General features: G+C 37.6%; 2 protein-coding genes across 2 annotated transcripts; one reads left to right on the top strand and one right to left on the bottom strand.

Moving 5' to 3' along the window:
- The first annotated feature begins 611 nt into the window (after nucleotides 1–611).
- Nucleotides 612–3,934, top strand: LOC145786798 (large ribosomal subunit protein mL62-like). Its single transcript, XM_082598541.1, has 6 exons — nucleotides 612–773; nucleotides 1,303–1,348; nucleotides 2,656–2,715; nucleotides 2,996–3,078; nucleotides 3,166–3,341; nucleotides 3,804–3,934. The coding sequence occupies exons 1-6, from the start codon at nucleotides 624–626 to the stop codon at nucleotides 3,883–3,885; spliced, it is 597 nt and encodes a 198-aa protein (XP_082454667.1). The 5' UTR covers nucleotides 612–623; the 3' UTR covers nucleotides 3,886–3,934.
- An 876-nt stretch (nucleotides 3,935–4,810) lies between these two features.
- Nucleotides 4,811–24,146, bottom strand: LOC145786327 (ATP-binding cassette sub-family B member 6-like). The gene is made up of 16 exons (XM_082597965.1): nucleotides 23,842–24,146; nucleotides 22,891–23,058; nucleotides 21,495–21,687; nucleotides 20,819–20,956; nucleotides 20,371–20,575; nucleotides 19,492–19,658; nucleotides 18,870–19,107; nucleotides 18,176–18,285; nucleotides 17,672–17,737; nucleotides 13,585–13,710; nucleotides 11,869–12,000; nucleotides 8,786–8,938; nucleotides 7,844–8,022; nucleotides 6,441–6,654; nucleotides 5,890–6,053; nucleotides 4,811–5,729 (listed from the first exon to the last, which is right to left on the bottom strand). Exons 1-16 carry the CDS (start codon nucleotides 24,078–24,080, stop codon nucleotides 5,591–5,593), a joined length of 2,631 nt encoding a protein of 876 aa, XP_082454091.1. The 5' UTR covers nucleotides 24,081–24,146; the 3' UTR covers nucleotides 4,811–5,590.
- Between the last annotated feature and the right edge of the window lie 1,307 nt (nucleotides 24,147–25,453).

Raw genomic sequence — 25,453 nt, 5'->3', positions numbered from 1 at the left:
AGACTTGGATTCTTGATATAATTTCTTTTCAAGTTCTTGATTGATTTCAAAAATATATTTTTAGCAGGTTTAGTATACAAGTGTTTAAAGCCTGCTGGAAAAAAAAGAACACCTAACAAATGGTAACCATACTCCACGGCTACACAGTACAATCATGGTTTAGGATTATAGATGGCCAAACTGGATTAGGATTATGTAATTAATCTTGATAAACAAAAAAAAATCTCAAAGAGTATCAGCCCACGTTAACAAATTTCACTGTAATCAAGTATAATAATTAATTTAATTAGATTTAGTGGTAATAATATAACTGCAGTCTAGCATTGAGAGGAAGAAAGTGAGGTTTGGTGTATCAACTATTATTTCAAGGGGAAAATTTTGAAATGTTTGCAGCAACTCCAATCAGCGACTACAGCTGTGTTGTATTTTTTTTCTTGATCTTTTCCTGGGATGAAGTGTCCAGGGGACAAAATAGGTTGCACCCCAGTGTGGACATGTATGAAGAACCAATTTTTGTCTTTTGGATTGCCATTACTATTTTTTTGTAGTCATTGTCATTTTATGCTAACTAGTGTTATTTTAATATTTTTTTTTGATTATTATTTAGGTCAATTCTAGATATCATGACATTGTCTTTGCAAAAGTTGTGGAATACTTCTATTGTTTGTTCTCGTTGTCTTTCTCGTACTTATGCATATAAAAGCATATACAATATAGAAAATTTATATCCTGCATCTCAAGATATTTATTCAACTTTTTCATCTATATCTAAGGTAAATGTCATTTTAAACTTAGTGTAGCTCAAAAAGTAAATATTGATTTATGGAATTGATCTGTTGCAGTGCATCTATGTTTTGGTTATTTATTGCCAGTTTGTTGCTCATAGTGACCAGTCAATTATTTTCATGAACTAGTCTAGCATGGACAAATACACACAGGACAAAAAGGGCTAACATGTGTATGACCAAAAATGTTCATAATTTATAGTTTTTTCACTTTATTGTGTTATGTTAAAGGCCGGGTTGTATTTGTCTGTTTCAAGAAAATCACCTCTTTACCAAATTGTAGTCTAGCATGATTCTAATATGGACCCATTAGCCAAACATGGCATATCATTCTTCTAAGTACCAGGAAACCTTAATTACTTCCAATACGTAAGCAACTTAAATGCTCATTTTTGCTTGAATTAAGTGAAAGAAAACTTTTCAAAGTTTATTCAAATCATCATTGAAATAATCTGTAATAACTAATATATTTCTTTCTAGCAATAGACTGCTTTATTTCTAACTCATATTATTTCAGGATGGTGGAGATGATGTGGAGAACTTCAAGGGTGAAATACCAATAAGTGAGTAGACTATACAATTGAAACATTTATCTGTTAAACGTTAAAGCAAAAACATACAAATTGTTTTTTTATCACTTTACTGACATTTTGCGCACCATGGCTATATGCATCTTGAAAGTGAATTATTTACCTAGTACCTACTAAAATTTTTTAAATTATATATTTCCATCATATTGATTGGCATTGCATTAGCAGCAGGCTTGCAGAATACACAACTTTATGCCGGTGCACGAATGATGTGAACACAAATGATGCAATCTCTAAGTCACAAGACATGAATGACAAAGGCCTGAATGCCGCAAGCCCCAATACACGAATGATGCAAAACTTCAAACTGGATTATTTCTTACTAAAATTAATTGTTTTTAGAATATGGTAGATTGGTAATATTAGTGTAATTTCATTTGTAAATTTTTTACACAAACAAAAGTATAAAAACTTTTTCTGCACATGCAGTAACAAAAAAGATGAGACTTGGTTATTTCTCACTAAAACTAATCATTTTTTTGAAAGTAGCAATTTCCTTTGCTTTGTTAACAATTTCAATTTTTTACACACACACAATTATAAAAATTGTTTTTTTTGCACTTAACAAAATATAGATGAAGGTGACATTTGTTGCTTTTTAATAGTAATGGACAGTGGACACGTGTCTGACTGTCTGCAGATAATTCTTATCAGAATCATCTGGTAAACTTGAAGTATAAGTCTTCCTTCCCACAGTTAATCTCGTTCCTCGCTGCTTCAAGAACAACACAGGAGGTCAGTTACACTATTCTGTCTTCGAAGATGACCAATAAGGTTTGGACACGCTATAAAGTGGCGTTTCATGATTTAAAAAATGTTAGTATGGAAAGTTGCTCGTGGCAGGCAATGAACAACATTTGCATCTAATTTACGAACTGAGCATCTAGTTCATCAAAGGCCGCATCGGCTATGATACTGTAGTAGTAGTATGGAAAGACCATGATGGCATCATTCAGGAGAGTGCAGTGGCGTAGCATGACTGATGTGATTGAAAAGAGCACTCCAGAAGCACAAATATTTAACTTGAGAGGAATATTTAGTCATGTAGGAAACTTTTGGTTTGTAACATCCGAAGATTAATCAAGTCACGCGTCATTCATGTATGGCAGCATTCGGGTCTTGTGGCCTAGGGACTGTGGCATTAAGTCGTGTATCTAGATTAGCACTCACTTACTTATTGGTTTTAATTAATATAAAATGTTTGTAACCATATGATATAAATCTACAGTAAGTAGCACAGCAACGTACATGATTGTAATCTTGCAGTAAATTTATTTCAGAGAAGCTACAAGTTCGTTACAGCAAAAGCTCTGGCCCTGGAGGCCAACATGTCAATACAAGTGAGCATTTTTTATTTGCGCAGTTGACACGAAGAACATTGTATTCTGGTTTTCATTGCCAAGCTTGTATGGTAGAAGGCAGGGCGTTATGTATTAACTTATTAGTCACGCTGAGTTAAAATATTGCTCTCAAAATCAGCAATTTTTGAACTTGAATTTTCCATGTTTTCGTTATTTGTTGGCTCAGCATTGCTTTTGCATTTAGCGAAGCGTGGTCTTAGAAAATATATAGTGGAAATTTCATTAAACCAATTTGCAACTCGTATTCTGTTCCTTGCAGCAATGACTAAAGTTGAAATGAGATTCCATGTCATGTCAGCCGATTGGATATCAGAAGGTTTACGTTCAGATATTGTGAAAAAGGTAAGATCATTATTGTTCATTGTGCAGCAATATGTTACTGTTGTCCACTGTCCAGACAACACAGCTCATGATCTTTATTTTGTTCAGTTTCGTAAACGTATTACAAAGCATGGCGAACTGATAGTTTGGAACGACGACAGCCGGTATCAACTCGAAAACGTTAAAAACTGTTTGAACGAAATAAAAGAAATAATAAAGAAAGCTGAAGAACCGCCAGATACAAGCAAAGAAGAGAGAATTGCGGAACTTAACAACATGGAAAGGTGAAATGCACTGAGTGTTTAGAATCTGTTTTAGCACACGTTTTATTTTCGAAATTATCAGTGTACGTACATGCTGAATGTGTTTTTTCAAACTAGTTTATAAAAACATTTAAGAGAAACGTTTATTGTTAATGGATGTCTGAAATGGAATCCATATCAGAAGAAATTTTATTTTTGTCTTGCATACTGCATAGGCTATCAAAAGTCAACGATTTTATTAACATAGATGACTCTCTCTGCCAGTTAATCTCTTCCTCGGTTGGTGATGGGACAAAAAATAAATATAATAGATGCTTTTTCTAGGTCTGGGTATAAATTTCAAAACCACTATTTACACGGTACCTTGCACTCTATTTGTATATGTGCGACAGGTACCGGCAGTTTATTTGATCGAACACCTTCGTGTGGGGTATTTCGTAAAAATTGGTCCAATGTATTTATTCAACTTTTGTTCTTCAACAGTGTTCAAGCTGCTCATAAGAAACGGTTAATGAAGAAGAAGCAACGGGGTTTCACTAAATCTATGAGAACGTTTATAGACTAATTTATTTGCTGTGTTTTTCTTATCGTAATACACCTAACGTTGTGATGAACCGTTTGAATAGTTGGAATGTTGCCTCAGCCTGGTCACACGTATACCTTCTCTTAAAGGGACGCTCCTAGTAGAATATCAAAGGTTTTTCTTTTTAATTTTTACCACCGGTAAAAAATTTAATAAGTCTCAAGGGAGAATGTCTTAGAAGGTCTCTAGTTTTAAACTGAGGGAGGAGGTCTGCCTGACTATACCTGAGCTGCTGCTATGCTGCGACGATCCTTTGTCCATTACTAAACAGTGCAGATAGATAAACATGTAGACAGTGCAGATAGATCTCAAGGGAGAACTTATATTATTCCTAACGTTTGGCATTGTCGCCATCCCTTACCCATATCCTGATGATAGATTTTCTTCCACCGGTCATCATCATAATCCATCGTCGGTTTGTTCCCCACTAGTGGGGGTGGCCGATTGTTTCCGCGCAGCAATTGTTTTAATCCCTTTTCTCCATTTCACTCTGTCCCTTGCATCTTCCTCCTTCAGTCCGACTTTTTTAAATTCATCCTTCACTTGTTGTTTCCACGTTCTTCTTGGACGACCGCGTTTCCTCTTCCCATCCACCTTTAGATCTAGTGCCTTTCTAAGAAAACTTCCCTCCTCCCTCCTTATCACATGTCCATATCATCTTACTCCATTTGCCCTTGCCAGTTGGTCTATGGTCTCTCTCATCTCTAGCATATCCAACAATTCTTCAGTCCTTTTTTCCCTTCTCGTTTTCACCCCACACATTGCTCTCACCATTGACCTTTCCGTTCTTCTCAGGATTGCCAGTTCACTCTCTCTCTCAATATCCATGTCTCGCTACCATATAGCATTGCAGGCCGCACACAGCTCCAATATACTTTCCCTTTCTTTTTCCTTTCAGGTGTAAATTTAAAAAAAATAAGTGAATTTTAATTGATGTACTAAAAAATGTTAATGTGAAACTACACAGAAATAGCAAAAATCCTCTCATAGATCACTTCTCATTCAAGCCATTCTGACAAAAAATAAAAAAAATACCGGTAGTTAAAAACATCAAAAATGACTTTCGAAGAAAACAGCATTTGAAAACCCATCAAAACACAAATTTGAAATAATTTCTTTATCAAAAATTTTTTCCATTGGGAGTGTTCCCTTAATATAAATCATGTGTTTGTCAGATCTAACATTTGAAGTACCCTAAAGTTACGCTAAAACAGGATTACCAAGCCTTTAATGAAAACACTCAATCGGATTTCATTTGAAGCCGATTCGCAGCCAGAGGGATATATTTTATAAGCTGATAACAAATGTTAAAAGGCATTGAGAATGTAATCTACCCTCTCTGTGAAGGCAATGCAGCACACATGGAAGGCGACCTGCTACATCAGTAATCTTCATGTTTACATGCGTACATCACAACACTCTGTAATTTTACAGAAACAACACAAAAAAATCAGTACAATGAACTTCATGCAATTGGAAAGTCAGCACTTATGTTACGACGGTCAAGTTGGCTAGTCAATTGTGTGTAAGTTCGTCCTCGTCCACAGTAGTTATTGTGTTTTGTTGATATAAAAAAATGAAGATAATCGCTGATCTGTCGTCATATCGCTTTCACGTGAAGCAAACGAACCTATTGGGCAATTGCAGTTACGCAGTACGTCGTGTAGCGGGAGTTGTCTTTACAGTTTTACTCTGATTTCGCTCGCTTTTTTGATGACTCTCCTGAGGCAAGTTTCTTTTCTTCCTCTTCCAAACCGATCTCCTCCTCCATTTGCTGATCCCACATATCTCTGTATACGCCGTTCATCGTGAGCAGTTCGTCGTGGCTGAAAGACACAAAGCTTCCGTCAGGATGGGGATTAATCTTCTTCTTGCTAAGTCATTTGGGACTGTTCAAATATCGTATCACACTCCTTGAAATTCATTGAATGCAAATAGATTTTTTGAGCGATATTTCTAATAAAACACAGTTGGAAACCTTGTTACCTTCCTCGCTCCACGATTTCACCGTCTTTAATAACGAGGATGCAATCGGCATTGACGATCGTAGACAACCTATGTGCGACGACAATCGACGTTCTTCCAGCACAAACTTTCCCAAGCGAAGTTTGTATGTTTCTTTCAGTGGTCGTATCAAGTGCTGACGTGGCCTGTAGAAAACCATACACAGTTATATACGTTCGCGGTGGAGCATTATTAATAGGCGAGCTTAGTTTTGTGACAAAATAAACGCTGCAGTGGACTTCTTGCGGTTTACAACCCTGATCCGCGAATGCATTGATCATAGGTGTCCTTTACAAAACTGTTAGGAGCCGCTGCTCCATACGTTGTTTTATCACTAGGTTTGCCCTCAGTTACGTTCGCTAACTTCATAGCCAGTGCCAATAGCTTTATAGCCAATCGGCTCTACAAATATGCAAAGCTGGCACCCTAATATCATGTCATGCCTATCAGAGACTTCCTCAGTCCGAGGATAAAGACTTAAATCAAACAAATATATTGTGATTATCGCCGCTGGTTTTAGCCACTGTGCCTACCTCATCCAGTAAAACAACATTGGGAGCTTTGAGAAGTGTTCTCGCGATGGCGACTCTTTGCTTCTCGCCTCCGCTTAATTTGAGTCCTCTCTCTCCAACCACGGTATCATATTGATCAGGCATCTCCACGATCCTGTGGTGGATGTCCGCAGAAGTTGCCGCATCTGTAACTTCGTCATCGCTCGCTGTTACTCTTCCGTATCGTATATTGTTCCTGTGACATTAGGCATCGGTAATATAATTCCGTTTTTAACATTTATAAACGCGTCAACAATTACAAATGTTTAGTTATATACTGTAGTGCAGGGGTCACCAACTACGGCCCGCGAACTGATTTCATCCGGCCCGCCACGTGCTACGGAAATAGCAGCTGTAGTGTAAAATGCCCTGTAGTGTATCACAGCAGGGGATAACTTTTCCAGCAACATTTCGATTTTCATCACAACTTTGCTATTCCACTGCTGACTTTGTTATTTCTTGTGCTCAATTCAAGTCAATGGAGATTCTAAATAGTTGTATATCTTTTCGCAATTTGCATCCGGCCCGCAGCTGTTAATCTCGCAGCAATCCGGCCCTCAGAGAAAAAAGTTTGGTGACCCCTGCTGTAATGCAACAAATGTAATCATCACAGAACGTTTAGTGTGGCATCGTGATTGTGTAAACGTAGTTACATTAACAGCTCACACAACCGGCTCAATGGCCTAGTGGTTTTTCCCATCGGGTCATACCAAAGACCTTTTTAAAGATGGTACAAAACTTCATTCCTGCTTGGCACTCAGCAGAGGAGTGGGTTACGGGTATACGATACATATAACCCCAGCGTCGTTCGCAACTGCTGAGCACTCGGTGTCAGGAAATAAGCTGAACCAATTGCGTTACGCGGTGACGATTGTTGACGTCCTATTTGGTAATTCGGGCTCCTCCAGTCCTGGGAAGGATCCCGAATTGCTCAACAAACAAACAGCTCTCACACAAATGAGAATATTACGAATAAGACCGGTAATAGCCCAGCCAGTAAATATGTCCTTTTTTCACGATGAAGTAATGTAAAGAGGGCTGCATTTTCCTTATTTTTCACTGCCTTGTAAAGCTATAAACCGCTAGGTGAGGTAGTAGAAAGATAAATCAACATGTATTACACTGGTATAACTGTAACTTATAAATTTGTTGTTATCATATCTCACAAACCTGACGTGATAGGATAAATCTGAGGTCAGATTCGGATTCAGCACTCCAAAATTACTCTAAATCAGTCTCCAAAGTTCATGGAACAAAATACAATTCTTTTTTTGTAGACCAGTGTGATCAGTACCGGTAGTTGAAAAAATGACAGATCATGTCTTGCCTCAGTCAAAAAAAATCGACGCACATGCCAAAAAATACAGCTATTGTTATTTGCTTACATGATATTATCGTTGAAAAGAACGGTGTCCTGGGGAACCACCCCAATGCATCGTCTCAACGACTCCTGGGTGACAGTGCTAATGTCCACCCCATCCAGCTTTATGACACCAGATTGTATGTCATAGAATCGGAAAAGAAGGCGAATAATCGTGCTTTTTCCCGAGCCTGATGGGCCGACCTAAAGTACAGATGGAAAATTTCAAAACTTGTGCTTTATTATTAAAATTTTACTGCAGATAAAACTTGTCCATAGTAAACACACAAAAACGACAAACCACGCAATGTAATTGGTCATTTGGTCAATGATCAAGATAAAGAGCCTGCTGATACAGTTTGAAATAGTTAGATCTATAAAAGCCGTCAGAAGTCATCAGCAGTGGCCGAGTGGTTAGCGCGTTGGGCTCGCAGTCGAGAGCCTGCATGTTCGACTTCAACTACCCGCACTTGCTGTTGTTTCTCTGGGCAAGAAACTTTACGATAATTGCCTCTACCCAGTGATCGATTTCGAGTAATGGGTAGTACCAAATTTAAGTCATTAGTAGAGTAGACAACAGGAAACAGACATTGCCGTCGGCTGCAGCGTGGGTCAGGTGTACGTCGGAAGGCGTACACCGATACATAGCGCTCAAGTCCGCTTTCCCGCAATGCAGGATAAAGATATGAAAGACAAACAAACATTACCATACTGTTGTCGGAATTAATAAAACCTTGCATAAAGGAAAGCATGTTCGCTCCCAATGAGGCGTGTGATGTGCTTACATAACCTGTCAGATTATGTTGGATTATGAACAGGCCATTGTAACTCAATCGAAAACTATCAACACAAAATGATACTTTTGCAACAATTGCGAGGCATAAGACGACATAATTAAGATAAATAAAATACTGCTGAACATTTACGAAATGTTGTGAAATCGCATATGTTTAGATTATTTACTTACCAATGCATAAGTTTGACCTGGTCCGACTGAAAATGAAATGTTTTTCAAAATTTTCCTTTCTGGAGCGTAGTGAAAACAAACGTTTTCAAACTCAACATGACCAGCCTCCATAGATAACTCAATAGCTTCGTCATTATCTGTGATATCTTGACCCTAAAGAACAGACAAGATTCAGTGAAAACGCAACACTTGATCCAGTAAAATACTGTGCATCCAAACGCTTTGGTTATGATTTCAATCGACGCGGAGCCAAAATGCTGGCGGAAAGCTCTTAGCGTCAATGGTCAATACACCAAGATTGAATGACTTGACAAAGACGTTATCCAGAGGAACATCTGACCATGAAACCAGCTTACAACTTGAAGTAGGGTGTAAACCAGAGTACTGCTTGGTGCTTACGTTGCAAATTTAAACAATGAGAAGTTGCTATGCTTTTTAGCACTCTGCCAATCTCGGTAACCGGCCCTGCGTCAAGAGCCTCTACAGTAGGGTGTTTCATTTTTTCACCATTTTTGAAATTCAAAATGCCTGGGGTCCCATCTGGTGGTATTTGGGGAAAAAAGTTTACACCCCAATTTTTTTTCAATTATGACGTCATATTGAGGTGGTCCACAAGGTTTGAAATTTTTGGGCCTCAAAATCTCGAAATTTGGGCGTATCTCCGGAACCACACATCATAGATCGACAAAATTAGTATCAAAATGCGCAGAAGGGTCGGTTTCCTATACCTGATGTAGAGAATATTAAGGTCTATCTGCTTGAGAAAAAAAGTTATTTCAAAAAATCTGATTTTTGGTCTATTTTCTCCTGATGAACAGAGATCAGGTGATCAAGATAATAAGTTTTTCTGTATTTTTCCACTCTTGGAAGCTGTTATTGCGTAGTAATAGTTGGTGTTAAGGTTTCAGTACTGGGCTTGTCTAGTCTTGCTATCTGGTTAAGCAAAGCCCCATCTTGCATTGCTCCTTCTTGGCGCCGTCCACAAAAGAAATGACGTGGGAAAGATATATTTCGTTTATGTGGGACATACATTTAAGGGTATGAATATCATGACCAACTTCATCATTAAAATAATTGACCAGTCGAGTATTGACTCCGGACTTTTTTCCTGTATTGAGAGCAGTCGTATCAGCCATGACTGAATATACTTAGGATAGGTGAACTCTGCAAGCCTACTGGATGATGGTGCCAAAAATCAGTTCTGCAGTGACCGACACACTTTTGGGAAAATATTTAACAGCAAGCACACTTTCGTGCTTCATGCCATTATCACCAACAAGTTGACCCAAGAAAACGTATCGATCTATTTTATCGACAACGCGCCCATCATAACATAACTGCATGGCAGAAGCTGAGTTGAGAAGGTTCTCACTTTCCATCAGAGATTTTTCTCTTGTTTTTTGTCGTTGGCGGTATACTGTCGAAGGTGCTGCAGCTATTTGATCTTCTCCAAGAACCGACCTCATAAGATCTGACTGTTGGCGTACCGAAGTCATCCTACGATCAGCAAGTAAACAACTTCTATCATTTATTGAAAAAGAATGTACTTTCTTGTACACTTTTCCCCCAATAGCTGGTTTCAGAGGCTCGTATTCCCTATCATCTTCCCAATTCATATCCCCATCAGAGTCGCTTTCGCTACTGTGTAGACATCTAACTGCTTCATTTCTTTTTCTCTGTTTCGAACATAGTAATGCCGATGCTTTGGCAGATTGTATGCCAGAAGTGCTCGGTTGTTCAACTTCACTGCTCGTTTCCCACCTCCTTTTATGATTTTCCCGTTCTAAAGCCTTTTCTACATGGTTGACATCTACGCCACCGATAAACATTTTTCAATCTTTTTGCTGATCTTTCAAGAAAGCGATTTCTTTCTCCTGGACTCGGTTTTCGAGTTCACAGCTGCAAGAGAGTTTCTTTTGAAAAACAACCAGATTTTCGGAGATCGAACACTTCACTTACATGCACATATATCGAACAAGTTCTGTAACCATTCTTGATTAACCTCATTACCTCTGCGTTTCATTTCTTTTTTTCTTGCTGTATTGTAGCCTACTTCTCTATCACGTCTTTTAACTTGGCTTCAATTCTCTGTTTGCTAAGCACTGGAAGACCAGTTTTGTTCCATATGCCAACTACATCTTTCAGCAGTTCATCTTTCAAATCTTTGAAATAGAGTACCGTATTTTCTTCAAAAACTTGGGATTAGTTTCGGCTACCGTACTCTCTTCCTCAAGTAAAAATAGTGATGATTATATCTGAATTAAGGGGAAGCACATTTTTCTCCGATTTCTTGAAGTTTTGCATCGACTTACTAATACTTGGCCTTAATGCCATAATGACACTTAATCAAAATCTAAAGCAGGTGAGCAACATACCTTTTCCTCAACGGTTACATTATAATATCCTCGACGAGGAATAGCCATCATCATCATTATAATAGTAATACCTTCAATTATTACCCTTTCGTCTCTTGCAAAACGAACAAGGACTATTATTACGCAATAGCAGCTTCCAAGAGTGGAAAAATACAGAAAAACTTATTATCTTGATCACCTGATCTCTGTTCATCAGGAGAAAATAGACCGAAAATCAGATTTTTTGAAATAACTTTTTTTCTCAAGCAGATAGACCTTAATATTCTCTACATCAGGTATAGGAAACCGACCCTTCTGCGCATTTTGATACTAATTTTGTCGATCTATGATGTGTGGTTCCGGAGATACGCCCAAATTTCGAGATTTTGAGGCCCAAAAATTTCAAACCTCGTGGACCACCTCAATATGACGTCATAATTGAAAAAAAATTGGGGTGTAAACTTTTTTCCCCAAATACCACCAGATGGGACCCCAGGCATTTTGAATTTCAAAAATGGTGAAAAAATGAAACACCCTACTCTACAGTCTACAAGTATGCAAAACTTCCAGGAATAACCTATCAAGACTTTGTCAGTCCGAGGATAAAGATTCAAAACCAACCGACCAACACATGTTGCGAGAAGGTCTAATTACCAATATACTATATAGCCAATGCGATTATGCTTTCAATGCCGAGATACGCAACAAGCGTAGGCTACTGCATCGTACCTCTTTGAACAAATCGAACATGTTCTCCATATCGATAAAACTGGACTGTATCATACGATAGTAAGTACCGAAGAATCCAAGTGGTGTGTACAGCTGCACGATGTATGTACCAAACAAAACAAACTGGCCAAGCTGAAAAATGAAGACAAATGAATTAAAAGACGTTTGTAACGGACAGCGTCAGATTCCGTGACCAATATGACTTGCGTCAATGGTTGAAGCCTCGACAAAAACGGTTCTGTTTATAGCAGTGGTTCTCAAACTTTTTTTTGTTGCGACGCCTCTGGAAAAGTTTTCTGGACTTGCGACGCACCAGCAAATAAAAGCTAATGAGGAAACTTATTATTAAAGTTTTGTTTGTTGATACAACAACAAAAAGCAATGCATATTATTTAATGTGACGTGTGGGCGTGTTTGTTTTTACAAAGTTCATTAAATCTTGGGAGAATTTTTGAAATTGCCACCCGCATTTTTATTTCAGTGTTTATTGGTGATCGAAATTTGCTTTTTCTCACCGCCAAGGCAGAAAATCCTGCTTCACATAAATATGACGTGACATATGGGATAATAATTCGTAGTGCTTTCTGGACCAAAGCTGGATAATCGCCATTCATTGAAATCCAGAAATTTGCCGGATTTCCTGAATTAAACATCCTTTTCAGAGAATTGTCACAAGAAAGGTCAATGTACCGGCAGGCTTCTTTTTCTTGTGCTGTAAAAGACAGTGGAGTAGGTTGGGCGAAAGGATCACGAATCCATTCGTAGTTTGATAAATTTTTCGGGAAGTATTTTGCAAATTTTGATTCGAGCTTGGACAAATGTTGCCCAAATATGCTTCACAAATTTGAAGGCAGCGCCGTACTTTTCTTTTCAAGCAAATTGGACAAGAAAGTGAAGTATCGAGAGCTTCCAGACAGGTTTGCTATATTATATCTTCCTTCCACAATAGCAGCTTTTTAACGAATGCCGCAATTTTATCTAAAATGTCATTTTTATTCGGCCCTTGCATAGAAATGTTCAGTTTGGCGAAGATATCACACAAGTAAAGTAAGCCAATTTCAATAAGAAATTGTTCTGAGCTAAACAATCTGCAAGTGGATTATTTTCTTGCTGCAAAAAGCCTGAAGTTCATCCACCAATTCGTAGAAGCGTTCAAAGAATTTTCTAAGAGAAAGCCACTTGGATGAAAGTTAAAAGAACAAACTCCGATGCGCTGCATTCATTTCTCCACAAAGTTTTTTGAAAACTCTTGACTTCAGTGGGCGTGTTTTAATGAAGTTAACAACTTTGATGACAACTGAAACTGCTAATCAAAGGATTACCCTCATCTTTATAAGATAAACTGAATTCAGCTACGAAACGAAACTCTTCTGCGACGCCCTTGGAAAATTGAAACGACGCACCAGGGCGTCGCGACGCACAGTTTGAGAACTACTGGTTTATAGCAACCTGGCCGGCTCAAGTGATAATCTTACAAACAAATGTAAGAATAAAAATACGTTAGTTGATGCTGCTCTTCCGTCAGCTTTTGTTAAAAATGTCAAACTTCCTCATATAAAACGGTGGAAAAGCATTACGACATGAAACATCCGTCAATTCTTTACTCGATTGCAGAGGCTAGCGTCGAGAGCGACTGCTCTAAAACGACGCCCAACTATACGGGTTGAGCTCTGGAAAAAGTTAATTTGTAAAACAAACGTTCCGTTAATAACTCACATCAAACTTTTTGTCAATCACGTAACTTGCACACAGCAGACTTCCAACAAGCAATCCTCCGTTGATAAGCAAGTTTTGAATGAGGTTGAGCAGGACCAGCGATGAATTGGTCATGTACTCCGATTTCTGAAAAGAGCAATAAGATGTAAGTCAATTGTGCTGTGGTACTCAGAAAAACAAAACTTTATACAACTTATAGAGGGAACATAGCATGATATAATAGAGTGCAGCATTTTATTATGAGAAACACGAAGAACATACTACAGCGAGGCTCCAATGAGGAAAAACTATTGCCAGCTGCCTGTCATAGGTTATTTTTAGGAGCAAAAGCTAAAAAAAGACGACAACAATTGTATTTCATATTTTGCATAGTTAGTAGGGCGGGTCACGAAATCACTTTTTTTTATATCCACCTGCCTCATACGGATTTTGATAGATAGACACCTAAAATTGTTGTATACAAAATTTCAGCTCATTTGAACAATGGTTTGGGATGAGGAAATCGCGTTTAATTTTTGCCGAAAATCGCAAAATTGGGTAAAAATGCGAAATTTTAGATTATGTTCAATCTATATTTTTCCAGTGAAATTCGTTTGCTGTGGCCTTATACTTATTTTTTAGACAGTTATGGACTTACTGAAGTAAGTTAGAGCTGCAAAGATTGCATTCTAATATTTATTGTAGTAGTATTAAAAATTAAATTTTTGCCGAAAATCGCAAAATTGGGTAAAAATGCGAACTTTTGGATTGCATTCAATCTATACTTTTAAAGTAAAGCATGACTTTAAATTATTATTTATGGAAGATATGGACTCACTGCAGATAGTTATAGCTGCAGGAGACTGCATTTTATTATTTATTGTGGCAGTATTAAAAATTGAATTTTTGCCAAAAATGTCAAAAACAGTAAACTTTGGAGTGTCAAGTGTTGGCTGTCATTGTCAGTGACATAAAATCCTGCTTTGATTCAGATGATGCATGGAGTTTTCGGGAGTTCAATTGGGAAAGAATCATTCCTTCTCTTCTAAATCCAGAAACGGTTTTGCTTGCTTCTGTAACAATCTCAATAGCCCTTTCAATTGACTGGGTGTGATTCGCAATTTTACCAAACAGTAATGGAACCTTTCTGATTTTTTCCAACTGAAATGATCCAAGCTCCGTTGTTAAAACTGGTTCCGTTGGATTTTCCCAGTTCATCATTTCGGTATAATCCTCCGCTTTAAAATTGAGTGTTGGTACATTGAACTGTCTCACACTGTCATATCCAAATCTATTTTGACCACGTATCTTTCTTATAGTATCGACCGCTTTTCCTCGTATTATTGGGTCCATTGTCAGCGATCATTGCCAGAAGGAGGTTCTCGCTATTGGCACTGTATGCATTTCTTTGCATATAAGGTTTTACAATGTTTTGAATTTTTTCTGGAAGCAGTTTAACTCTTTGCAGTGATCCAAATATATGGCACGGAGCATCTTTGTAGAGTGGCTGACATTTGATCCTAAACCACAATGGAGCATAATTTGTTACAATGAAGTTAACTAAGTGTAGAAGATTCTCACTAGATTTTTCATTCAAATTGTGTTGACTTATATACAAACGACAAACCCTGGATGCAAGTGTAAGCCAGCGAGCATGATTTAGTGGCCCAATTTTTGATTTAATATGTGGTGAAATTTGTCCCGTTGTAATGGTGTGTGTGATGTCGTATAAATATTTTTGGTCGCATGATAAATCTTTAACAACATCGCCAGGTAATTCTGGAAGTGGAAGCCCAGCATCATCAGTGATTGGGGTGAAGTTATTATTGATAGACAAATCTTCAACATTTTTACAAAGACGACCAATAGGTCCTTTGAATGATTCATTTCCAGTGGTTGGCCCGTCCAGTTCAATAAACAAGTGTCGAAATGGCAGTTCGTTTGTGTGTAACTCACAAATCAACCATACTAATCTGTGACCTAATTCTTTTTCAACAAGAGCAATTACTCCACCGAATCTTCCTGTGTTCACATTAGTTGAATCACAACCAATAAAACGCATACATCGTGTCATATTCTTATTTTTGATCACATCATATATGCAATTAGCTACATCTTGACTGCGTCCACTGTCTGGAGTCACATGTGTTAGAAACTCTCCACCAGGCTGTTTTACGATTGTATAATGTTCTCTTCTTACGAGATGGTGTCCACCAGTTTCATGCCTTTTCTCCATTGTTAGATCTTTTCTCCCATCAAAACATAAGCCCTGATGTAAAACATATTGCAATGGACTTACAGCTGATTGAACATTTTCGTTTCTTATTGCTTCTTTATCTCTTCTAATTTTGTTGTGATCAATTATTAATTGTGTGTCATCTTTCGTGACCACGCCCAAATCAACAAGGTGCGCAGTACAGATGGCTGCTGTGGCGAGATTCGAAATGCCAAATCTCTCCGATTCGATCACGGTAGTCCTTAAAATGTTTTGATGCCAGTCCATTACAAATCTCTTTTTTTCTTCACTGTGTGATGTTGTTGGAAAATCTGCTTCATATTCTGATTCTGAATTCACAACTGATGCCAAACTTGATGAGTCAGAAATACTATCAATAGCCTCGTTATTATATGCCTGTGTTGATTGACGTGATCCTTCCACAGCTTTAGAATAATTTTTTTTTTGTAGATGTGATGTTTCAGCACGATGAATATTCTGTATCTGATAGCTGCTAGGTCTATCAGAATTTCTTAGTCTTTGATCCATAACAAAATGAAGGTCTACTAATGGGAGTTTAGCATCTGTTGCACATTTGCATCTTGTGTGAGCCTTGTATTTGCAACCATCGCAACCATAATCACTACAAAGCCAAATCGGACAATTACATTTGATGATATCTACAATTCTATCTAATCGTTCCATAAACAATTTCTCCTTCTTTGCGGTTAGACTTTTCTCTTCAAACTGCTATAATCTTTAATGTGACGTACCAATTTATTTCGAATGGATTTATCATCCTTGAGAGGTATGTTGGAACCAGCCTTGATAAACATATCTTAATGGGTTGAATGATATTTTCAATTTCCTTTATCTCATTAAAATTCCCGACACATCTCTCTTTCAAAAGATTTAAGTAATTAAAAACATCTCTTAGTGTAGGCAGTTCAGCCAGTGGAAGTGGCTTAGATGGTCCGACAATATGACAAACTTTATATCTTGTACTTCTTGGAGTTCTCGGCATTTCCGTTTATACAGTTTTGTAGGTATTATTTCATGTGGAATTACTTAATAATTGGATATTAATAAATCTGAAAAATACAAAATTAAGATTAGTGAATAGTGATGTTGTACGATCATTAAAGCAGTAGATTTCGACAAAAACTCAATGTTAATACTACTGCAATAAATAATAAAATGTAATCTCTGCAGCTACAACTATCTTCAGTAATTCTATAACTGTCTTATAAAATAAGTATAAGGCCACAGCAAATAAATTTCACTTGAAAAATATAGATTGAACATAATCCAAATTTTGCGTTTTTTGCAATTTTCGGAAAAAATTCAATGTTTAATACTACTACAATAAACAATAAAATGCAATCTTTGCAGCTCTAACTTACTTCAGCAAGTCCATAACTGTCTAAAAAATAAGTATAAGGCCACAGCAAATAAATTTTACTTGAAAAATATAGATTGAACATAATCTAAAATTTCGCATTTTTACCCAATTTTGCAATTTTTGACAAAAATTAAACGCGATTTCCTCATCCCAAACCTTTGTTCAAATGAGCTGAAATTTTGTATACAACAATTTTAGGTGTCTATCTATCAAAATCCGTATGAGGCAAGTGGATATAAAAAAAAAGTGATTTCGTGACCCGCCCTAATAGTTAGTTATGCTTGCACAAACATGCATTTTTTCAATATTCATATTCAAAGCACTGCGTAGATTTGCATGTCAATAGCTTTTCACACATCACGCAGCATCAGCAAGACGTTATGCTTGTGCGCGAGCTATTGAAGCAATTTAAATAGCCATCATTGTTATTTCTCAGGAAACTGATTCAGCTAAATTAATAAGAGCTTGAGTTACTGCCACACTTAGTTCACCTGATAATCCAAGATCGCTTCATCAAATCTCTTTACTTCATAACCTTCCGCATTGTAATATTTAACCTAAAAGATGTTGGCACATTACTGTGGAATGAAAATTTCATGACAGCTATTTCTAAGAGCTTTTAACACCAATAAACGCCACAAATGTCGATAATCAACTTTTTATGAGTGTGCTTCAGAATGAAGTTATTTCATAAAATAAAGATATTTTTAAAAGTTAAACTGAACCACGTAAAGTAATATATTAAAAGTTTATATAAAACTAGCAAAAAAATTACACTTCCATCAAGTCTTCTAAAACTGAACTGATATGCGTAGTGGGGCGGTTAGTTTTACGGCGCCATTGACAAAAAGTTCAGCTGCTGCGTTACAAAGTTGGTGGACACAGAAGAGAATGTAAGAAGCAAGCATAATATAGTTGAGTAAGCTGTGTCCATGAGTGCGGGGGTGCCGTAAACGGCTCTCGGAAGAGTGTGTCCAACTTCCACTGAAACTTACAGTTTCGAAATTGAGCAAAGAATCAATGGCGCGCTGTTTGGCTCGGTTATCCTTTGTGTTCATGTCCCTTCGAAACTTAGTCCTCCATTCCGTGATGTAGATCGTCGCAGCTGTTTGAATGATGTAACAAATTTAATTTTCTCCCCTGCATGACGTGGCAGGCTAGGTAAATAGACAGAAAAGTCGCCGAGTTGTGCTACCCGGTTATTCGTTCTCAATGCAACATCAATCCTATGCAGCTTAGTTCTTTCAAATTCGAAAATAGTTCACGTTCATGTGGATGGGTATGACAATCCTGTGCTAGCTAGCATTTCTCACAAAAGAAACAGAATTAAAATTCCCACTGCCCTCAAGAAAATGCTGCGTAAGGCGCTGATTGCATTTAAATATCCTTCTAACTCGTAGCATCTTGCGCAGAGGGCGATCTTGCGGTACAATCTACTGTACATAAAAAATTAAGGTAAGCGATGTTTGCTTCATTTGGATGAAAAATTTACGAGGTTGCTTAACTCGACGGTATTTCCGATTATCCTTCAAGTGTCAAGTTAGGTAGATTCTGTTCTATTACCATCGATTACAAGTAACCATTTGGTTAGTCAAGTGGCCACATTTGAATCCTGATATCTCGCTAAGATCCTACATAACGTTACCCCAACAAAGCAAACAACTGAAAATTTTGTTTATAAAAACTCACCGAGATAAAGAAGCAAACAACAGAAGACGATAAGTCCGAACCAGACGTTGAACGCAGTGACGAAATACACGATAGCGATGATGATGTCACATATGGTTGGAACGATGCTGAAGATGACGTAGGACAGCAAGTTATTTATGCTGACTGTGCCTCGGTCGATAGAACGAAGAACTTCGCCTGTTTTGCGGGTCAAATGCCATCGCAATGACAAAGAATGCAAATGGCCAAATAACCTAACCTGTAAAAAAAATAACATTGTTCTTGATCGTACCATTCACAAAGTAGCAGCAAACCAGTTAGATCCGGTTATTGATAAGCACTGTTGTATAAAGATGTCAAGTCGTATGGGCTAAGCTAAACTGCAAGATAGTAAACTAGTAAATAACGTAACACTTCCTCCTGATTTGATCCTGATTGCGCAAAATATGCATGTGAAACAGGTGTAGATTAATTCAAACTTATCATTTTGTTTACATTGTCAGCAAACCAAAACAAAACAAACCAAACCAAAACGTTTCCAAAACACGGATAAAAGTTTCACCCAATACAAAATCCAATATATATATATAAGCCTTTATCCAAACTTTCACAACTTGCGTAGTTTTTCTTAGTCAGCGCTTACCTGAACTAGACGATTGGTATACTGCTGCACTCTTATCCACATGAATGACCGCATGCCGTTGAGGATTCCCCCCGAAAACCCGCTTCCTTGCAGGCATTTCAAGCCAACATAGGCAACTACTTGAACCCACACGACATCCCATCCATCTCCATTCGTCAGTGCATTAACTGTTGCAGATGAAATGCTGTTTTCAATTAACGCAGCAAACTATTTGCAAATTTTACTCAAATGTGAAAGAGGTTGCTCAATACAAAAGTTTGCGTTTTTATATTGTTTTAACGTCGCCAAGCGTCGATCCGCTGTGACCCAGACAGAAAAATTAATCTTCTTGATATTGATTCAACGACTGCAGGCCTTGACTCAATGTAAAAAAACAAACTGCACAGATGGCTAGGGAGTACACATACAGTGCAGGTCAGCCTGGGGTGATCACATGATAACTGAATGAAATTGTTGCTTTGCAAAAACAAAATTCATGCGGCTAGCACATAACCACAAGCTGGTAGGATAAACTAGCTAATAGCTACTATAGCAGCTAACAAAACAGGGTGTTACTACTAACGGCCAACACAACCAGCAAAAGTTAAAATCTTTCCCCGTATCACTGGACATTCATCACTGGTAAACAAATATATACTCACAATGCAAGACAAAATAGAATTCGCGTCAAGTAATCTTTCGATGAGATGTCTATGCGACAGGTCGACCACGATCAGTTGTCTCGCGTCAAGTCGGCAATGATAAAATGACCCGATCCCACTTTTACAAGCTTGACATACATGCGGTGAACTCTTATAATTCGAGAAATAAAGCTAAACAAAGCTGATGCAATGGTTTCTTTGCGAAATAAAAATCGCGTTAAAGAATGCAGTTAATTACCGATATTCTTGTAATAGATCGGGACATACGGATTGACGATTCTTCCGGCAACTAAGCATCCAATGCAAAGAACAACGCGTAACTGAAGAAGGACATTCTTCGCAGGCCACATGTACGGAAACAACAACACCAGTTTGTCTTTTAAACCTGACCAGGTCGATTGATTCGGCTGATCACCGTCAGATGGAGTTTCGGTGCTCTCGTCCTGAAACAAAAGTTGCACGACACTTTCAGCTTTCCTGTCGGCAAGCATCATGCTATAGAAGTATAGAGGATGCTACTAAGCAATTGCACATTTTTATCTCTTTTATTGGTCTGGACTTCATCATGTTTTCATTACAATTGTCTCGTTGGTCCAAAGATTCATCAAATTGAAAAACATTGACCCAGATCCCGTTTTACAGATAGCAATAGAATGCAGTATGAAAGAAGTAAGTGACTTAATCACCTGGCCGTATTCTACATCTCTTTCATCCTGGTTGACATGAAGCCAATAGTTTGCCTTTGGAACACCAGGAGACCAAATGCCAATAACGACCAGCAATGCGGCACAAATCAGTCGCACAATCCAAAAGTCAAGCAGGATCTAAACAAAAAGATTCAACTAACTAATGAAGTTGCTTCCGTTGTGCAGCTTTGAACGACACCAATAAAAAACAAACGGGTTGCTTGAATGCCTAAAAACCGTTAATTGATTTAATGATTTAAACTGTGATAGCAAAAAGATAAAAGGTTCCTACCACACATTGACCCTTGCCAGTCAAATATCGAGTCACTCTATCTATTAGTTCCATAATATCTTTTAATCATAGACAATTAGACATATGATAGATTGTATGCTAAAATAACATCTCTCACAAAGCCAAACCATCTTTTAATCACTTAGTCAATGGCCAAGAAAAAGGAAGAAGCACCTAAGAAAAATACCGGTACCAAATCCACAACGATGCTCTTATATATAATCTATATAAACGACTCAGCTGCGTATTCACGCAAAACTCGCTAGTCAACTGTAGACTGTAGAGTGTAGACATGATAGGGCTGGTTCAAGCTAAAATAAACAAAGGTTTATTAGTTCATAGCATAGGCCTAATCATTTTGTCAAACACACCACAAAGACTTGCCTCATCTCCTGAAGTTTCTTTTAAAAACCACCAATCATTGCTGTTCCAAGACACCGTTGATAGTACCTCAATGACACACAAAAGAGTCCACGATAGTAACAAAATATTACTGTGACCTTTCATTCCTAAAGTCAACAGCATCATTTTTCTTTCCAGCAGAAGAAGAGCAATGCAACAAGCTATCATCACAAATCTGGAGAACAAATCCATTGATAAAACATTTTTCACAATGTCGTATATGTAGTAGTAGTAGTAGTAGTAGTAGGCATCCTTCTATCTTTTCAGATGATGGTAGCACTCTGGGTACGGCAGCTTCTCATGTGGCTCTGAAGTCCAATCCTGGCGTGGCAGTCTCGCCCACAGTTTGGACATATGAAATCAGAGGAGTTCTGAGGCTGCTGTCTCTCTAACCCGTAGACTGCTATCCTCCGGTTTGTTTTTCGCACCCAGATATGGGGGCGACTGGAGTGGCCTCTCCAGAGTGCTGGCCTGGGCGTCTGTATGGAGGTCTTGCGCTGCCCAAAAACACAACAGGACCCCCCTCTCTGCCTCTCCGGCGTGATCCGAGGGAACGCAAACCGTGACACACGGCGACGGTTTGGCTGCAGGAGTTGCCGGAAGGATGTCAGAGTTTGACAGTCGACCGCCTCTCAAACTCCACTCCAGATTTTCTGTCTGGGTTGACTCCCGTAGCCTTTTCCAGGACTGGATGTAGCGGAGATAGCGGAGGTTTTTGAATCAGGGTTTGCCTTTCCCTAGACAAACTGCCGTCCAAGGCTGACGGGCTCCGCCTGCCCGGCTGTTGTACTGTCTTTTGTCTGACCTCTCACCTGTAACCTGCCCGACATAGTTAGACCTGCCAGGGGCTACGAGCCCCTGTCGGTATAGCCCACAGGATCCTTGAGGTACTCAAGCCTCCCCACCACGGCAAGGTAACAAGTATGTGATGTTGTGATAAAAATCGCATTTTTTGTGTTATTCTGCACGTTGATTTCATTAGTTTAATAAACTAGAAATACTTGTGTTTACATTGGTGCAGTATATCAAACAAGTAATTTCTACAAAAGCATTTCAAACATTATTCTCTACTATGTTTTCACTTGCTGAACCTATATAAATCAGTTTGTATCCTTGTGGATCCTTCTCTTGCTTCATGGGCCAGACAGATGTTTGATTACAACCCCCTTCTTTTTCTTTTATTATTATCTATACATATACTGTATTTGTAAATGAAACAATGAATGAATATTATAATCTTTTCATGAAAAAGTGAAAAGGTACATGTAAGTGGGAAAGTTAGTACCGGTACACCTATCACAAAACAGATTTTCAGTGGTACAAGCAAAGTAAATATATACAGTATACACCTCTATACTACACAAAAATAATACCTCACCGTACAATTGAAAACACTATATCCTGCCCACTGGTATGTCCAACTGCAACACCCCAAGCAACTCCAAAACGAATGGGAACTTCCAATATAAGTAGAAGCATGCATAGTACTTGAATTTTGTAAAAAAATGACTTGAGTCGATATTTTGCTTCGACAAGCACACCCCATCTGTAATGATCAATAAAAGTTAGATTAAACAAACATAATAAGTTAGACATAACCTACAATGCAACAACTCATTTATGTGCTGAGCTATCCCCCTTTCTATATAATATGACATGAACTGGGCTTATTAATCGATTTTCACTGTTCCATTGCATCTGAATCACTATGGTTGACTGTATTATGAGTAAACATTTCTAAATAGATTACCATTGCGCAAAGTGAGTCATTTTCTGTTTAGGAGAAAGAAACAACATTCTATCAAAAAAGATGAAAAATAAGTTTCTTAGACTGGACTATACCCCCTCGGCCCTCTTCTCCAATTTCAAAAAGTAAAAACTAAGGAAGGGCAACATTAATAAAGCACCAGTGATCTTGCTCTTTACTACCACAAACATTCATTAACAAACCTTTACCTTTACAGCCTACTTCACCCAAAAGTTAAATCATTATGATATAAGGTTTTTTATTATTTCAAGTATATATGTACTGATTGTACTCATTTCAAAGTGAACAATTGATGTACTAGCCTGTTTTAGCATTATCCATTTTATGCCTATTGACTATGGGAATAATGAAACACTTGCTGTTTACAGGTTTCTGATTTTCTATATATATAACAAATTCTAGTGATTCCATTTATGGCAAAACAAGATGAAAAAGATCCTGGACAGTAATGATTCTATTTATTTAATTATTTAATATATACTTTTATAAATATTACCAATATACAGTTTTATACACTAGCACAATGACAAGCAATGTTTTTCAAATCATGTTTTTTCTTACTTCTTTATCTTCTTGATTTGGTAAGCAAGCAGTCCAATCATTACAATATATAAAGCAGTAACAACAGTATTGAAAAAACATTGTGAAAATCCATTGTCTTTCCACAGTGGAACAAACAAATGATCTCCACAATATGAAAATACTTTGCTGCTTCCATTGGAGGTTGACGATGTTATCATTCCTTTCAGCAACGATTGCCTTGATTGGTAATGTAACTTTATTATTTTAGATAGATCCATGATTATAAAATCAACCAATCAATGAAGTTTACAAAAACTTAAAATAAAACCAAACAGCTTTTCAAATACGAGTATCATCTAAAGAGTAATTGAGTCAATTGAAAAGCTGCTAACGAAAAGTACTGTAATCACATTGAAGTAAAATATATACAATACATTCGCTGTAAAGATTTGTATAATGAGCACGTTGCCAAAATATTTGTACATAGAAATGGTATCCAAGTCTCCAAAGCTACTTTTTCTGGTGTAGGTATCTTTGCAGAAAAATTAAGGTTTATTTTAATATTGCTTACAGTACTCTGAATTTATTTCGTTCAAACACGACTTAAGTATAATAGCCTAGCCTACTTTTCATAACGGTTCCAGTGAACAAACACAGTAAAGAACTACGGTATCTTTGATGCTTTCAATTCAATACTAATCTTAGAAGCTGTTGTCACATGGCGCTCTTGCGCGAAAAGGTGTCACAAATTGCATTGTATTATTTTACATCAAAATCATATGTAGATTGCACAGACTAAAAAAGCAAAAATTGATATTCTATTAGGGGTTTGGAACTTTTAAGCTGCCGGTGATTTCATTTTTCCTTCTTTTTCTTATTTTACATAAGAGAGAAATACAAACATTGTCGACTGTCTAAGTCAGTGTTGCCAACCTTGTAGTTTTCTTGCAAATTTGTGTATCTTTTTAGTTTGAGGGTTGCTTGTTTTTGCCAGTCCAACTTTTTTTAAATTGTTCTTCACACTGAAATTAACAGTTTTTTTTATTGTAGTTAAAGTGCCTCTGACAGGTAAATAAATTCGCTAAATTTACCTAAGATACCAAAAAGATGACACTAACAAACTTCCCTGACCAGCAAATCGTAAAAAACATCAACAGGCTACTAAGTTACACGCTTGCAAACTTTCGTTGACATCGGCGAATCTGGCACTCATTCAATTGCGAAAATAAAAACGGCAACACCGCTGTGACGTCACAGTAAGCGGGAAGGATTCATTCTTTCTTTGTGATGACTTGGTAAAGTATGGTGCGGCTACTGCAAAACGTGAATGTGTGGGGCTCTGTTGGTCTAAAAAAGCATGTGCAAATTAAGAATTACCGAAATGAAAAAGTGAACTTATTATTACTATCAGGTTTCGATCAAATAGGTTGAGTTTACTTTTATTAAACAGCATCTCAATTCAATTGAAATTGCAGTTTCACAAGGCTACAATTTTCACACTTTTTTATTTGTCCTAATCTGGCTATAGCCATTTGCAGTGTAACAACAGTATCTCACAAACAGTACCTTTAATTTATGGTTGAGGCAATGCCTACAAATTGCTGTTTATGTGACATTGTCAGTGACAAACACCGTGTGCTTTCTTTTCCCA

This window comes from Aplidium turbinatum, chromosome 17 (assembly GCF_918807975.1).
Source record: "Aplidium turbinatum chromosome 17, kaAplTurb1.1, whole genome shotgun sequence".
NCBI classification, from domain to species: Eukaryota; Metazoa; Chordata; class Ascidiacea; order Aplousobranchia; family Polyclinidae; genus Aplidium; species Aplidium turbinatum.
This window is presented reverse-complemented; position numbering and strand designations above follow the sequence as displayed.